The following is a 17,060-nucleotide window of genomic DNA, read 5'->3' as shown; positions in this document are numbered from 1 at the left end:
TCTTCATTTACCTGTAAACAAACAGAACATTTCGGTTCAGAAATGTCATCTGATATTTTGATGCAAAAGACCCTGGATGCCTCGTCGATCACACACCACTCATCCCCATAAATAGAGGAAAGCGCTTCGATTTCTTCAATCTAAAACAGTGAAATCAAAATGATCAAAGATTAACAATGTTGTAATATTATGGCCACTAAGGACTAAGTCCTGCCTGTGCAATATATTGATCTTATTTATTACACACTACACATACTACTACAGCTGCTTTTTATACATTTATATTATGTCTCCAGTTCAGACACTACAACTGCACAGAGCTACTATTTATTTTTTAGAAGAAGCATTTATTTTTGTCACATGTACACGCAAGCATAGTGAAATTCCTCCTCTGCATTTAACCCATTTGAAGCAGTGCGCACACACAAGTGAGCAATGAACACACATACATAACCCAGAGCAGTGGGCAGCTATGCTACAGTGCTCAGGGAGCAGCTGGGGGATGGGTGGATGGATGGATACTTTGTCATTGCACATTACTATACAACGAAACACTGTTTGAGGGCTCAGATCACAGCAGCATATCATAAATAAATAAATAAATAACCAACTAACCTTTTAAAAACACACCCACAACACAGACTATTCACGCTTCTACCATCTGGCAGACGCTACAGGAGTGTGAAAGCAAGGACTACTAGACTGATGAACAGTTTTTACCCCCAGGCCATCAGGCTTTTGAACCACGGATTATAATCACCATCTACCTCTATATTTCCATCAGGCTTTGAACCACGGATTATATTAGGAATTTTGCACAAGACATTGCACAGTATATCTACCTCTATGTTTGCACATTGTTTGTTTGCCTCTCCTTTTTTCAAAAATGTTTTCATTTTTCACTCTACCTTTATATTTGCATTCCATATGCACTTTATATTTCATATTATATATATATATATATATATATATATATATATATATATATAGCAGCACGGTGGTGTAGTGGTTAGCGCTGTTGCCTCACAGCAAGAAGGTCCAGGTTCGAGCCCCGTGGCTGTCGAGGGCCTTTCTGTGTGGAGTTTGCATGTTCTCCCCGTGTCCGCGTGGGTTTCCTCCGGGTGCTCCGGTTTCCCCCACAGTCCAAAGACATGCAGGTTAGGTTAACTGGTGACTCTAAATTGACCGTAGGTGTGAATGTGAGTGTGAATGGGTGTCTGTGTCTATGTGTCAGCCCTGTGATGACCTGGCGACTTGTCCAGGGTGTACCCCGCCTTTCGCCCGTAGTCAGCTGGGATAGGCTCCAGCTTGCCTGCGACCCTGTAGAACAGGATAAAGCAGCTAGAGATAATGAGATGAGATATATATATTTAGGGCCCGAGCCCTATGGGCGAAGGCCCTATTGTTCTTGTAAGAGTTCACTATTATTAGGGCACGAGCCCTATGGGCGAAGGCCCTATTGTTCTTGTAAGAGTTCACTATTATTATTCTTCCGTCTTCTTCTTTATTTTTCTCCGCTGTTGGGCCATTTTCGGGGCACTTGCCATGGGCGAAAACGCACGAAATTTGGCACCACTTCCGAGAATTGCCACCGCTACTCAGACCCAAAAGCCAAAACTTGGCCGGGGCTCAGGGCCTCTATAGCGCCCCCTAAGTCGTTGTGATTTTGGTCTCCCGCATTAAGGTGCCTGGTTGCCATGTAGTTTGTAGTAGTGGCATGCCATTTGGTACGCATATGTATCTCACTAAGCCGGACAAAAATGTAATGCCAATGCATTAGCCACGCCCAACAGGAAGTGAGGTAATTTCACTTTTGTGCGAAATGCATGGCCACGAAGACGGCGCAACTCCTCCTAGACCGTTCATAGGAATGTCTCCAAAATTGATACACATCATCTACAGACATGGCTGACAAAAGTTACTAAATACGTTTAACGTAGGATTAACCGTTCAGAAGTTATACGTCACTCAATTTTCGATGCAAAATTTTACATGCTTAAAAATTCATAACAAATCGTCTGATTGCTCAAAACTGCTCATTCTTCACACGCAAATCACTCATTGGGCTTCTGACATGTTACCCAATTTCTGTGATATTTCGCCACTGGGGGCGCTATTTTTGGGCAAAAAATCCAATCTTTCCTCAAATTTGGTCAAACTTCACGGCCACCCTCTTACTACCTCCCATGTCATGTTTACCACATTTTGGGAATTTTCTTCCATGGGGGGCGCTGTTTTTGGCCTTCGCAATTGCTTCAAAACGGGTTTTTGGTAAATAATTCCATAATACTTTTCCTTCACACCACTACCTTGTGATAGTGCGTTGCTGTTGTAGACACTTACTTTTCCAACTCATAATCGCTCATGTACAGCATAGCGCCACCTACTGACATGGGAAAAACCAAAAAATTTATTCTTCAAAAATCTATATCTCATCTTCTATTTACTCAATTGTCATCAAACTTCATACGCAAACTCTTCATAGCTCACCTGACATGTACGCCAAATTTTGTGCACTTTCGCCCCTGGGGGTGCTGGTTATGGCAGAAATGATATTGCAGCTTCTGATTTGTCAGACTTGGCAAGCAAACTCTTTACAAGACCCTTATTGGGGCGCTTGCCATGGTCGACAACGCACGAAATTTGGCTCCTTTTTCTTAGACTGCCACCGCTACTGAGAACCAGAAGCCCAGATCCAGGCGGGCCTCAGGGCCTCTATAGCGCCCCCTAACTCGTAGTGATTTTGGCCTCCCGCATTAAGGTGCCTGGTTGCCATGTAGTTTGTAGTAGTGGCTTGCCCTTTGGTATACATATGTATCTCACTAAGCCGGTCAAAAATGTAATGCCAATGCATTAGCCACGCCCAACAGGAAGTGAGGTAATTTCACTTTTGTGCGAAATGCATGGCCTCGAAGACGGCGCAAATCCTCCTAGACCGTTCATAGGAATGTCTCCAAAATTGATACACATCATCTACAGACATGGCTGACAAAAGTTACTAAATACGTTTCACGTAGGATTAACCGTTCAGAAGTTATACGTCAATCAATTTTCGATGCAAAATTTTACATGCTTAAAAATTCATAACAAATCGTCTGATTGCTCAAAACTGCTCATTCTTCACACGCAAATCACTCATTGGGCTTCTGACATGTTACCCAATTTCTGTGATATTTCGCCACTGGGGGCGCTATTTTTGGGCAAAAAATCCAATCTTTCCTCAAATTTGGTCAAACTTCACGGCCACCCTCTTACTACCTCCCATGTCATGTATACCACATTTTGGGAATTTTCTTCCATGGGGGGCGCTGTTTTTGGCCTTCGCAATTGCTTCAAAACGGGTTTTTGGTAAATAATTCCATAATACTTTTCCTTCACACCACTACCTTGTGATAGTGCGTTGCTGTTGTAGACACTTACTTTTCCAACTCATAATCGCTCATGTACAGCATAGCGCCACCTACTGACATGGGAAAAACCAAAAAATTTATTCTTCAAAAATCTATATCTCATCTTCTATTTACTCAATTGTCATCAAACTTCATACGCAAACTCTTCATAGCTCACCTGACATGTACGCCAAATTTTGTGCACTTTCGCCCCTGGGGGTGCTGGTTATGGCAGAAATGATATTGCAGCTTCTGATTTGTCAAACTTGGCAAGCAAACTCTTTACAAGACCCTTATTGGGGCGCTTGCCATGGTCGACAACACACGAAATTTGGCTCCTTTTTCTTCGACTGCCACCGCTACTGAGAACCAGAAGCCCAGATCCAGGCGGGCCTCAGGGCCTCTATAGCGCCCCCCGAGCACCGTTCAGTGCGAGACCCTATTGTTGCCATGTGTCCAATTCTGTGCTTTGTCGCCATTGTGGGAGTAATGTCTCTTGCCGAAGAAGCTGTGGAAGGTCTTTCGCGGGGACGCATGCCCCCGCCCCCCTTGGCCTCTGGCGCGAGGGCCCGTCGAGGCCGCTAGCGGCTTTAATTAGGGCCCGAGCCCTATAGGGCGAAGGCCCTATTGTTCTTGTAAGAGTTCACTATTATTAGGGCCCGAGCCCTATAGGGCGAAGGCCCTATTGTTCTTGTAAGAGTTCACTATTATTATTCTTCCGTCTTCTTCTTTATTTTTCTCCGCTGTTGGGCCATTTTCGGGGCACTTGCCATGGGCAAAAACGCACAAAATTTGGCACCAGTTCCGAGAATTGCCACCGCTACTCAGACCCAAAAGCCCAAACTTGACCGGGGCTCAGGGCCTCTATAGCGCCCCCTAAGTCGTTGTGATTTTGGTCTCCCGCATTAAGGTGCCTGGTTGCCATGTAGTTAGTAGTAGTGGCATGCCATTTGGTACGCATATGTATCTCACTAAGCCGGACAAAAATGTAATGCCAATGCATTAGCCACGCCCAACAGGAAGTGAGGTAATTTCACTTTTGTGCGAAATGCATGGCCACGAAGACGGCGCAACTCCTCCTAGACCGTTCATAGGAATGTCACCAAAATTGATACACATCATCTACAGACATGGCTGACAAAAGTTACTAAATACGTTTCACGTAGGATTAACCGTTCACAAGTTATACGTCAATCAATTTTCGATGCAAAATTTTACATGCTTAAAAATTCATAACAAATCTTCTGATTGCTCAAAACTGCTCATACTTCGCACGCAAATCACTCATTGGGCTTCTGACATGTTACACAATTTCTGTGATATTTCGCCACTGGGGGCGCTATTTTTGGGCAAAAAATCCAATCTTTCCTCAAATTTGGTCAAACTTCACGGCCACCCTCTTACTACCTCCCATGTCATGTATACCACATTTTGGGTATTTTCGTCCATGGGGGGCGCTCTTTTTGGCCGACGCAATTGCTCCAAAACGGGTTTTTGGTAAATTATTCCATAATGCTTTCCCTTCACACCACTACCTTGTGATAGTACATTGCTGTTGTAGACACTTATTTTTCCAACTCATAATCGCTCATGTACAGCATAGCGCCACCTACTGTCATGGGAAAAACCAAAAAATTTATTCTTCAAAAATCTATATCTCATCTTCTATTTACTCAATTGTCATCAAACTTCATACGCAAACTCTTCATAGCTCACCTGACATATGCGCCAAATTTTGTGCACTTTCGCCCCTGGGGGTGCTGGTTATGGCAAAAATGATATTGCAGCTTCTGATTTGTCAAACTTGGCAAGCAAACTCTTTACAAGATCCTTATTGGGGCGCTTGCCATGGTCGACAACGCACGAAATTTGGCTCCTTTTTCTTAGACTGCCACCGCTACTGAGAACCAGAAGCCCAGATCCAGGCGGGCCTCAGGGCCTCTTTAGCGCCCCCTCAGTCGTTGTGATTTTGGCCTCCCGCATAAAGGTGCCTGGTTGCCATGTAGTTTGTAGTAGTGGCATGCCATTTGGTATGCATATGTATCTCACTAAGCCGGACAAAAATGTAATGCCAATGCATTAGCCATGCCCAACAGGAAGTGAGGTAATTTCACTTTTGTGCGAAATGCATGGCCACGAAGACGGCGCAACTCCTCCTAGGCCGTTCATAGGAATGTCAACAAAATTGATAGGCATCATCTACAGACATGGCTGACAAAAGTACCTAAATATGTTTCACGTAGGATAAACCGTTCAGAAGTTATACGTCAATCAATTTTCAATGCAAAATTTTACATGCTTAAAAATTCATAACAAATCTTCTAATTGCTCAAAACTGCTCATACTTCACACCCTAATCACTCATTGGGCTTCTGACATGCTACCCAAATTCTGTGATATTTCGCCACTGGGGGCGCTATTTTTGATCAAAAAATCCAATCTTTCCTCTAATTTGGTCAAACTTCACGGCCACCCTCTTACTACCTCTCATGTCATGTATACCACATTTTGGGAATTTTCGTCCATGGGGGGCGCTGTTTTTGGCCGACGCAATTGCTCCAAAACGGGTTTTTGGTAAATAATTCCATAATGCTTTTCCTTCACACCACTACCTTGTGATAGTACGTTGCTGTTGTAGACACTTATTTTTCCAACTCATAATCGCTCATGTACAGCATAGCGCCACCTACTGACATGGGAAAAACCAAAACATTTCTTCTTCAAAAATCAATATCTCATCTTCTATTTACTCAATCTTGATCAAACTTGATACGCACACTCTTAACAGGTCACCTGACATATCTCCCAAATTTTGTAAAATTTTGCCACTGGGGGCGCTGTTTTCAGGCAACATTTTATATCTCGGCTTCTGATTGGTCAAACTTGATCAAACTTGACACAACAACTCTTCATAGGACCCTTGACATGTATACCAAATTTGGTGAACTTTCACCACTGGGGGCACTCATTGCGCTGTATCAGTTGCAGGAGAGGTGTTTACAATCATGAGGCACCAGGAGTATGTTGTTTTGGTTGCCTTAAACACACATGACTTGTGGGGATTGGGTAGGCAGTCGGGAGCAAGTGTTGTAGCGTTACATACAGACTAATAGATGTCTAACAGAAGACAATCCTATGTAGCTATAGCTTGGTGACTGATGAGGTAAATACATTAATTTGGTTGGGAAGCCATGGCATAAAATTTTCTGTCCATGACAACATCTCAGCGCACCGTGTACTCTGTGTCCGATTCTGTGCTTTGTCGCCATTGTGGGAGTAATGTCTCTTGCCGAAGAAGCTGTGGAAGGTATTTCGCGGGGACGCATGCCCCCGCCCCCCTTGGCCGCTGGCGCGAGGGCCCGTCGAGGCCGCTTGCGGCTTTAATTATTCTTCCGTCTTCTTCTTCTTCTTCTTCTTTATTTTTCTCCGCTGTTGGGCCATTTTCAGGGCGCTTGCCATGGGCGAAAACGCACCAAATTTGGCACCAGTTCCGAGAATTGCCACCGCTACTCAGACCCAAAAGCCCAAACTTGGCCGGGGCTCAGGGCCTCTATAGCGCCCCCTAAGTCGTTGTGATTTTGGCCTCCCGCATTAAGGTGCCTGGGTGCCGTGTAGTTTGTAGTAGTGGCATGCCATTTGGTACGCATATGTATCTCACTAAGCCGGACAAAAATGTAATGCCAATGCATTAGCCACGCCCAACAGGAAGTGAGGTAATTTCACTTTTGTGCGAAATGCATGGCCACGAAGACGGCGCAACTCCTCCTAGACCGTTCTTAGGAATGTCACCAAAATTGATACACATCATCTACAGACATGGCTGACAAAAGTTACTAAATACGTTTCACGTAGGATTAACCGTTCAGAAGTTATACGTCAATCAATTTTCGATGCAAAATTTTACATGCTTAAAAATTCATAGCAAATCTTCTGATTGCTCAAAACTGCTCATACTTCACACGCAAATCACTCATTGGGCTTCTGACATGTTACCCAATTTCTGTGATATTTCGCCACTGGGGGCGCTATTTTTGGGCAAAAGATCCAATCTTTCCTCAAATTTGGTCAAACTTCACGGCCACCCTCTTACTACCTCCCATGTCATGTATACCACATTTTGGGATTTTTCGTCCATGGGGGGCGCTGTTTTTGGCCGATGCAATTGCTCCAAAACGGGTTTTTGGTAAATAATTCCATAATGCTTTCCCTTCACACCACTCCCTTGTGATAGTACGTTGCTGTTGTAGACACTTATTTTTCCAACTCATAATCGCTCATGTACAGCATAGCGCCACCTACTGACATGGGAAAAACCAAAAAATTTATTCTTCAAAAATCTATATCTCATCTTCTATTTACTCAATTGTCATCAAACTTCATACCCATACTCTTCATAGCTCACCTGACATATACGCCAAATTTTGTGCACTTTCGCCCCTGGGGGTGCTGGTTATGGCAAAATTGATATTGCAGCTTCTGATTTGTCAAACTTGGCAAGCAAACTCTTTACAAGACCCTTATTGGGGCGCTTGCCATGGTCGACAACGCACGAAATTTGGCTCCTTTTTCTTAGACTGCCACCGCTACTGAGAACCAGAAGCCCAGATCCAGGCAGGCCTCAGGGCCTCTTTAGCGCCCCCTAAGTCGTTGTGATTTTGGCCTCCCGCATAAAGGTGCCTGGGTGCCATGTAGTTTGTAGTAGTGGCATGCCATTTGGTACCCATATGTATCTCACTAAGCCGGACAAATTTGTAATGCCAATGCATTAGCCACGCCCAACAGGAAGTGAGGTAATTTCGCTTTTGTGCGAAATGCATGGCCACGAAGACGGCGCAACTCCTCCTAGGCCGTTCATAGGAATATCACCAAAATTGATAGCCATCATCTACAGACATGGCTGACAAAAGTTCCTAAATACGTTTCACGTAGGATAAGCCGTTCAGAAGTTTTACGTCAATCAATTTTCAATGCAAAATTTTACATGCTTAAAAATTCATAACAAATCTTCTAATTGCTCAAAACTGCTCATACTTCACACGCAAATCACTCATTGGGCTTCTGACATGCTACCCAATTTCTGTGATATTTCGCCACTGGGGGCGCTATTTTTGGGCAAAAAATCCACTCTTTCCTCAAATTTGGTCAAACTTCACGGCCACCCTCTTACTACCTCCCATGTCATGTATACCACATTTTGGGAATTTTCGTCCATGTGGGGCGCTGTTTTTGGCCGACGCACTTGCTCCAAAACGGGTTTTTGGTAAATTATTCCATAATGCTTTTCCTTCACACCACTATCTTGTGTTAGTACGTTGCTGTTGTAGACACTTACTTTTCCAACTCATAATCGCTCATGTACAGCATAGCGCCACCTACTGACATGGGAAAAACCAAAACATTTATTCTTCAAAAATCAATATCTCATCTTCTATTTACTCAATCTTGATCAAACTTGATACGCACACTCTTAACAGGTCACCTGACATAACTCCCAAAGTTTGTGAACTTTTGCCACTGGGGGCGCTGTTTTCAGGCAACAATTTATATCTCGGCTTCTGATTGGTCAAACTTGATCAAACTTGACACAACAACTCTTCCTAGGTCCCTTGACATGTATACCAAATTTGGTGAACTTTCACCACTGGGGGCGCTCATTGCGCTGTAGCAGTTGCAGGAGAGGTGTTTACAATCGTGAGGCACCAGGAGTATGTTGTTTTGGTTGCCTTAAACACACATGACTTGTGGGGGATGGGTAGGCAGTCGGGAGCAAGTGTTGTAGCGTTACATACAGACTAATAGATGTCTAACAGAAGACAATCCTATGTAGCTGTAGCTTGGTGACTGATGAGGTAAATACATTAATTTGGTTGGGAAGCCATGGCATAAAATTTTCTGTCCATGACAACATCTCAGCGCACCGTGTACTCTGTGTCCAATTCTGTGCTTTGTCGCCATTGTGGGAGTAATGTCTCTTGCCGAAGAAGCTGTGGAAGGTATTTCGCGGGGACGCATGCCCCCGCCCCCCTTGGCCGCTGGCGCGAGGGCCCGTCGAGGCCGCTTGCGGCTTTAATTATTCTTCCGTCTTCTTCTTCTTCTTCTTCTTCTTCTTTATTTTTCTCCGCTGTTGGGCCATTTTCGGGGCGCTTGCCATGGGCGAAAACGCACCAAATTTGGCACCAGTTCCGAGAATTGCCACCGCTACTCAGACCCAAAAGCCCAAACTTGGCCGGGGCTCAGGGCCTCTATAGCGCCCCCTAAGTCGTTGTGATTTTGGCCTCCCGCATTAAGGTGCCTGGGTGCCGTGTAGTTTGTAGTAGTGGCATGCCATTTGGTACGCATATGTATCTCACTAAGCCGGACAAAAATGTAATGCCAATGCATTAGCCACGCCCAACAGGAAGTGAGGTAATTTCACTTTTGTGCGAAATGCATGGCCACGAAGACGGCGCAACTCCTCCTAGACCGTTCTTAGGAATGTCACCAAAATTGATACACATCATCTACAGACATGGCTGACAAAAGTTACTAAATACGTTTCACGTAGGATTAACCGTTCAGAAGTTATACGTCAATCAATTTTCGATGCAAAATTTTACATGCTTAAAAATTCATAGCAAATCTTCTGATTGCTCAAAACTGCTCATACTTCACACGCAAATCACTCATTGGGCTTCTGACATGTTACCCAATTTCTGTGATATTTCGCCACTGGGGGCGCTATTTTTGGGCAAAAGATCCAATCTTTCCTCAAATTTGGTCAAACTTCACGGCCACCCTCTTACTACCTCCCATGTCATGTATACCACATTTTGGGATTTTTCGTCCATGGGGGGCGCTGTTTTTGGCCGATGCAATTGCTCCAAAACGGGTTTTTGGTAAATAATTCCATAATGCTTTCCCTTCACACCACTCCCTTGTGATAGTACGTTGCTGTTGTAGACACTTATTTTTCCAACTCATAATCGCTCATGTACAGCATAGCGCCACCTACTGACATGGGAAAAACCAAAAAATTTATTCTTCAAAAATCTATATCTCATCTTCTATTTACTCAATTGTCATCAAACTTCATACCCATACTCTTCATAGCTCACCTGACATATACGCCAAATTTTGTGCACTTTCGCCCCTGGGGGTGCTGGTTATGGCAAAATTGATATTGCAGCTTCTGATTTGTCAAACTTGGCAAGCAAACTCTTTACAAGACCCTTATTGGGGCGCTTGCCATGGTCGACAACGCACGAAATTTGGCTCCTTTTTCTTAGACTGCCACCGCTACTGAGAACCAGAAGCCCAGATCCAGGCAGGCCTCAGGGCCTCTTTAGCGCCCCCTAAGTCGTTGTGATTTTGGCCTCCCGCATAAAGGTGCCTGGGTGCCATGTAGTTTGTAGTAGTGGCATGCCATTTGGTACCCATATGTATCTCACTAAGCCGGACAAATTTGTAATGCCAATGCATTAGCCACGCCCAACAGGAAGTGAGGTAATTTCGCTTTTGTGCGAAATGCATGGCCACGAAGACGGCGCAACTCCTCCTAGGCCGTTCATAGGAATATCACCAAAATTGATAGCCATCATCTACAGACATGGCTGACAAAAGTTCCTAAATACGTTTCACGTAGGATAAGCCGTTCAGAAGTTTTACGTCAATCAATTTTCAATGCAAAATTTTACATGCTTAAAAATTCATAACAAATCTTCTAATTGCTCAAAACTGCTCATACTTCACACGCAAATCACTCATTGGGCTTCTGACATGCTACCCAATTTCTGTGATATTTCGCCACTGGGGGCGCTATTTTTGGGCAAAAAATCCACTCTTTCCTCAAATTTGGTCAAACTTCACGGCCACCCTCTTACTACCTCCCATGTCATGTATACCACATTTTGGGAATTTTCGTCCATGTGGGGCGCTGTTTTTGGCCGACGCACTTGCTCCAAAACGGGTTTTTGGTAAATTATTCCATAATGCTTTTCCTTCACACCACTATCTTGTGTTAGTACGTTGCTGTTGTAGACACTTACTTTTCCAACTCATAATCGCTCATGTACAGCATAGCGCCACCTACTGACATGGGAAAAACCAAAACATTTATTCTTCAAAAATCAATATCTCATCTTCTATTTACTCAATCTTGATCAAACTTGATACGCACACTCTTAACAGGTCACCTGACATAACTCCCAAAGTTTGTGAACTTTTGCCACTGGGGGCGCTGTTTTCAGGCAACAATTTATATCTCGGCTTCTGATTGGTCAAACTTGATCAAACTTGACACAACAACTCTTCCTAGGTCCCTTGACATGTATACCAAATTTGGTGAACTTTCACCACTGGGGGCGCTCATTGCGCTGTAGCAGTTGCAGGAGAGGTGTTTACAATCGTGAGGCACCAGGAGTATGTTGTTTTGGTTGCCTTAAACACACATGACTTGTGGGGGATGGGTAGGCAGTCGGGAGCAAGTGTTGTAGCGTTACATACAGACTAATAGATGTCTAACAGAAGACAATCCTATGTAGCTGTAGCTTGGTGACTGATGAGGTAAATACATTAATTTGGTTGGGAAGCCATGGCATAAAATTTTCTGTCCATGACAACATCTCAGCGCACCGTGTACTCTGTGTCCAATTCTGTGCTTTGTCGCCATTGTGGGAGTAATGTCTCTTGCCGAAGAAGCTGTGGAAGGTATTTCGCGGGGACGCATGCCCCCGCCCCCCTTGGCCGCTGGCGCGAGGGCCCGTCGAGGCCGCTTGCGGCTTTAATTATTATTATTATTTCAGGGCGGCACGGTGGTGTAGTGGTTAGCGCTGTCGCCTCACAGCAAGAAGGTCCTGGGTTCGAGTCCCGGGGCCGGCGAGGGCCTTTCTGTGTGGAGTTTGCATGTTCTCCCCGTGTCCGCGTGGGTTTCCTCCGGGTGCTCCGGTTTCCCCCACAGTCCAAAGGCATGCAGGTTAGGTTAACTGGTGACTCTAAATTGACCGTAGGTGTGAATGTGAATGGGTGTCTGTGTCTATGTGTCAGCCCTGTGATGACCTGGCGACTTGTCCAGGGTGTACCCCGCCTTTCGCCCGTAGTCAGCTGGGATAGGCTCCAGCTCGCCTGCGACCCTGTAGAACAGGATAAAGCGGCTACAGATAATGAGATGAGATGAGATTATTATTTCACAGCTGTAAAGTACCTGAGCCTCACAACAAGCATTTCAGTGGACACTGGCATTATGTGCACATGACAAATAAACCCGAAACTTTCCACCATTCCAGAAAAGTTATTTAAACACACTCAGAGCAATAATGTATGTATGTTTCAGACTTCACCATGAGTAACCTGACCTGTCGCTGCAGATCGTCGCCACTTTCTGTGATTGTGTCCATTTATTTTGAACACACTGCTGTTTGAGTGGAGAAAACCAACACTCAGGTTTACTCGCACATGACTGACCACGCGGGTAAATCCCAAACAACTATGTACGCCCTACATAAGTGCACTACATAGGTTACGGAAGTGTACCCTATGTAGTGCTCTATATATCCAACAGAGGAATATTTGAGATCGAGCCTATAGTACTCATAATGACACAGGGAAGTGATTCAAACGTTCACTTGTTAAAATGAATGTGCATGTTGTCAGTGTCGTATTTGTATCGCCATACTTTACTGAAGTTTGCTCTTTGTTTGTATTTTTTTCTTGGTTTTTTTTCGTGGTTCAAAGGGCTCGTGCAAGCCAACACTTCCGGAGTCAAAGCTGTTACGTAATTGTGACGTGTTTGTGACGTACACTGGTATTTTCTCTCCTGGACTTTCTGGAACACTAGCGGATGTTTATTAGGGTGTTTTCACACTTGGTCCCTTTCAGCCATCTAATGCCGCTTTTCCACTACAAACGCGGCTGAGCCGTGCCGTGCCGAGTCGAGCTGAGCGGGGCTGTTGGAGTTGCATTTCGACTACAACCGCGCTGAACCGTGCTGGCTGGAAGTGGGTGGACACATTGGGTGGAGTTAGCGAAAGTGGGTGGACGTCATGTGATGCCGTTAAGCAGCGCAAACAGTGACATCAGTGACAGTGGCGGAACAAGTCAGAGCCGGGCCGGGGGCGGGGCAAATGACCGGGCCCTTTATTAAAGCTTATCATAACATCATTTTAGGCTACAAAATGTCCGCAACTGCGGTGTTTACCAATTTCAACACTACCGGGTGCAACTATGTTATTTAGTACATCAAGTCCTTCAAACGAACATGTAACTCAGAAACAAAAAACATTAGGATACTGTACATGGCTCATAATAAAACATCAATAGCCTATACTGCGCACATTATTTGAAGGGCATACGAATGAGCGCTCAGAGGTTGCAACGGTGACAGGAAGAGTCAGAAATAAAAGGAGGGCGGTGCAAACCTCACTGAATGCACTGTGTTTACCAATTTCAACACTCCGGGGTGCAACTATGTTAGTTTGTACATTAAGTCCTTCAAACGAACATGTAACTCAGAAACAAAAAAAACATTAGGTGACATACTGTACATGGCTCATAATAAAACATCAATAGCCTACTGCGCGCATTATTTGAAGGGCATACGACGAGCCTTGCGCTCCGCGAACTCGTGCACGATGCTCTGTATGTCACTGATTCAGTGATCTTTTCAGCGGTAGTCTCACAACCCGAATAGTAAACAATAAACATGGAGGACATGGAGTCGTTAGTGTTGCTGGTCTCGGTGCTGTGGCTTGTTGTCACCGACAACGCGGACAGATACTGGCAAGAGCGTATAGATGAGGCGAGGCGCATAAGGCTTCAGAAATTCTCGTAATTCATAATTCTTCTTCTTCCGGGTTTGCGGTGTTTACAGATCCCAGCGCGCTCGCGGGGCGTGTGTGGGCATGTGAGGACACTCCTCCTCACCAATCAGTGCACAGGGGAGTGTCTGCTCACGCCCCCAGCCTCACTCGGCACGGCTTGGCTCGCTTCAGCCCCACTCCAAAACGGTGCGAGTTTTAGGGGCTAAGCAGGGCTGAAACGAGCTGAGTCGTGCTGGTTTTTGGTAGTCGAAACGCGAGCCGTGTCGGGCTGAAGTGAGCTGAAGCGAGCTGAAGTGAGCTGAAAAAGGGTAGTGGAAAAGGGCCATTACCGAACTCAGATCGATGACTCAGCATTTTTTTGCGCATATGTGAACACTCCAACCGTACCCAGACCCCTTTAAAGCGAACCGAACTGAGACCACCTCAGGAGGTGGTCTCAGTACGGTTCGCTAAAAATCAACGGTACGGTTCGCCTAATCTGCGCATTGTGAACAAAAAGCGCACCGGGTTCACTTCGCCTTTTTCACTGTAGTTTTAACCTTCTTCGTTTGCCGTAGTTGGTCACGTGACTGTAGCAGGGAAACTCAATTTCCTTTTGGAGCTTACCACAGCCGCTTTACAGTTCTCTGAACTTACTGACTGATGAGTCGGCCACAATAATATAACTATGTTATATATATATAAGTGATTCCACGCTTATGGGTACTGAAATGGGGACATGAACTTATTTTTAAAAATTCACCTAAAACCATTTCTTTTTTTTTTACCATCAGGTCACAAAACATGTAATCTTTAATGAATGATATGTTAAAAGATAACTTTAATTTTCTGAGATGTAATAAAAACATATTTATATGCCAAAGTCAGAACGTAACAGTAAGTGTTGTGGACATATAGATTCTCAATTTTAACAATGTAGAATTACTTTTTGAAACATAGGAAGGTGATGTTTTAGCAAATATAATTAATAAACATGTGTAGTAGAATAAACATACACATTCTTTCAATAAGATTAACATGGTATATAGCTAGATTGTAATTAATTTGTAACAGACGCGAGATGGACAATCGTAACAGAAGTAATGTAACAGACATCATTTTGGAACTCATAGGCTTGACTTTGGCATATAAATATGTTTTTATTACATCTCAGAAAATTAAAGTTATCTTTTAACATATCATTCATTAAAGATTACATGTTTTGTGACCTGATGGTAAAAAAAGAAATGGTTTCAGAAAGACCCTCGTCGGCCACGGGGCTCAAACCCGGACCTTCTTGCTGTGAGGCGACAGCACTAACTACTACACCACCCTGCCACCCTGATGGAACAATGAATTCTGAATTATCCCAGTGAATTCTAAAGGAAAATGTCAGGACATCTGTCCATGAATTGAATCTCAAGAGAAGGTGGGTCATGCAGCAAGACAACGACCCTAAGCACACAAGTCGTTCGACCAAAGAATGGTTAAAGAAGAATAAAGTAAATGTTTTGGAATGGCCAAGTCAAAGTCCTGACCTTAATCCAATCGAAATGTTGTGGAAGGACCTGAAGCGAGCAGTTCATGTGAGGAAACCCACCAACATCCCGAGTTGAAGCTGTTCTGTATGGAGGAATGGGCTAAAATTCCTCCAAGCCAGTGTGCAGGACTGATCAACAGTTACCGGAAACGTTTATTTGCAGTTATTGCTGCACAAGGGGGTCACACCAGATACTGAAAGCAAAGGTTCACATACTTTTGCCACTCACAGATATGTAATATTGGATCATTTTCCTCAATAAATAAATTACCAAGTATAATATTTTTGTCTAATTTGTTTAACTGGGTTCTCTTTATCTACTTTTAGGACTTGTGTGAAAATCTGATGATATTTTAGGTCATATTTATGCAGAAATATAGAAAATTCTAAAGGGTTCACAAACTTTCAAGCACCACTATATTTTAAGAAAACAAATATTACACCAAAATCATGTTGTTGTTGTTTTTTAATTAACTTTCTAAACCTGCCAATATTATGTTGGGTAAGGAATGAGTTTAACAAATGCAGCTCCAGGGTCCCTGGTTTGATCCTGAGCTTAGTTTACTGTCTGGAAGCAGTGTTGAGGTTCCTCAGGGTTTTCTGGTTTCTTCCCACCTCCCCTGCCAGTAGGTCAATTGGCTAAGATAAATTGCTCTTAGGTGTGAATTTGTCTGAGCATTGTGCCCTGTGATGGATTAGTGTTGCATCCAAGGTGTATTTGTAGCACCGTTTTTGTGTTTACGCCAAAAACTATGGATAATGAGATCTAGGGTTAAGGTTAATTATCGCTCGTGGGATCACAATGGAAGTCTTTCAAAATATCACCATCAAAGTATTTATGTATTTTAGTACGATTATGGATCATCAATATTGTATTTTGAGCGTTATTTTGTCGATGAAATGCAGCACACACGCCAAACATTTCCAAATCGAATTTACACATTTGATATCGGAAGTGCAGAATAAGAGTTTCGTTAATGGGATTTGTAAATCCGATGTACACACAAAACCGGTGCAACATCTTCATGCCCACTGTTATCCAGGATAGGCTCCAGATCCACTGTGGCCTTGACCAGGCTAAATGTTGGTTACTGAAAACTGTCCATCCATCCATCCGTCCATCCACTATCCGTAACCGCTTATCCTGTGCAGGATTGTGGTCAAGCTGGAGCCTATCCCAGCTGACTATGGGTGAGAGGCGGGGTACTCCCTGGACAAGTTGCCAGGTCATTGCAGGCCTGACACATAGAGACAAACAACCATTCACACCTACGGTCAATTTAGAGCCACCAATTAGCCTAACCTGCATGTCTTTGGACTGTGGAGGAAACCTATGCAGACAACATGCAAACTCCACAC

General features: G+C 44.0%; 1 protein-coding gene across 2 annotated transcripts in view; it reads right to left on the bottom strand.

Annotated features, from left to right (window-relative positions):
- Positions 1 to 12,835, bottom strand: part of impact (impact RWD domain protein) — a 141,579-nt gene extending 128,744 nt beyond the window's left edge. For both annotated transcript variants that reach the window (XM_060941273.1, XM_060941272.1), the window contains exons 1-2: positions 12,719 to 12,835; positions 12 to 140 (exon numbers count right to left, since the gene is read on the bottom strand). In XM_060941273.1, coding sequence (XP_060797256.1) covers positions 12 to 140; positions 12,719 to 12,760 — 171 coding nt within the window. In that variant the 5' untranslated portion in view covers positions 12,761 to 12,835. The remainder of the gene's footprint in view (positions 1 to 11; positions 141 to 12,718) is intronic.
- Between the last annotated feature and the right edge of the window lie 4,225 nt (positions 12,836 to 17,060).

The sequence above is a fragment of the Neoarius graeffei genome, chromosome 15, assembly GCF_027579695.1.
Source record: "Neoarius graeffei isolate fNeoGra1 chromosome 15, fNeoGra1.pri, whole genome shotgun sequence".
Classification (NCBI taxonomy): Eukaryota; Metazoa; Chordata; class Actinopteri; order Siluriformes; family Ariidae; genus Neoarius; species Neoarius graeffei.
The sequence above is the reverse complement of the archived record's forward strand: the minus strand, read 5'-3'. Positions and strand labels throughout refer to the sequence as shown.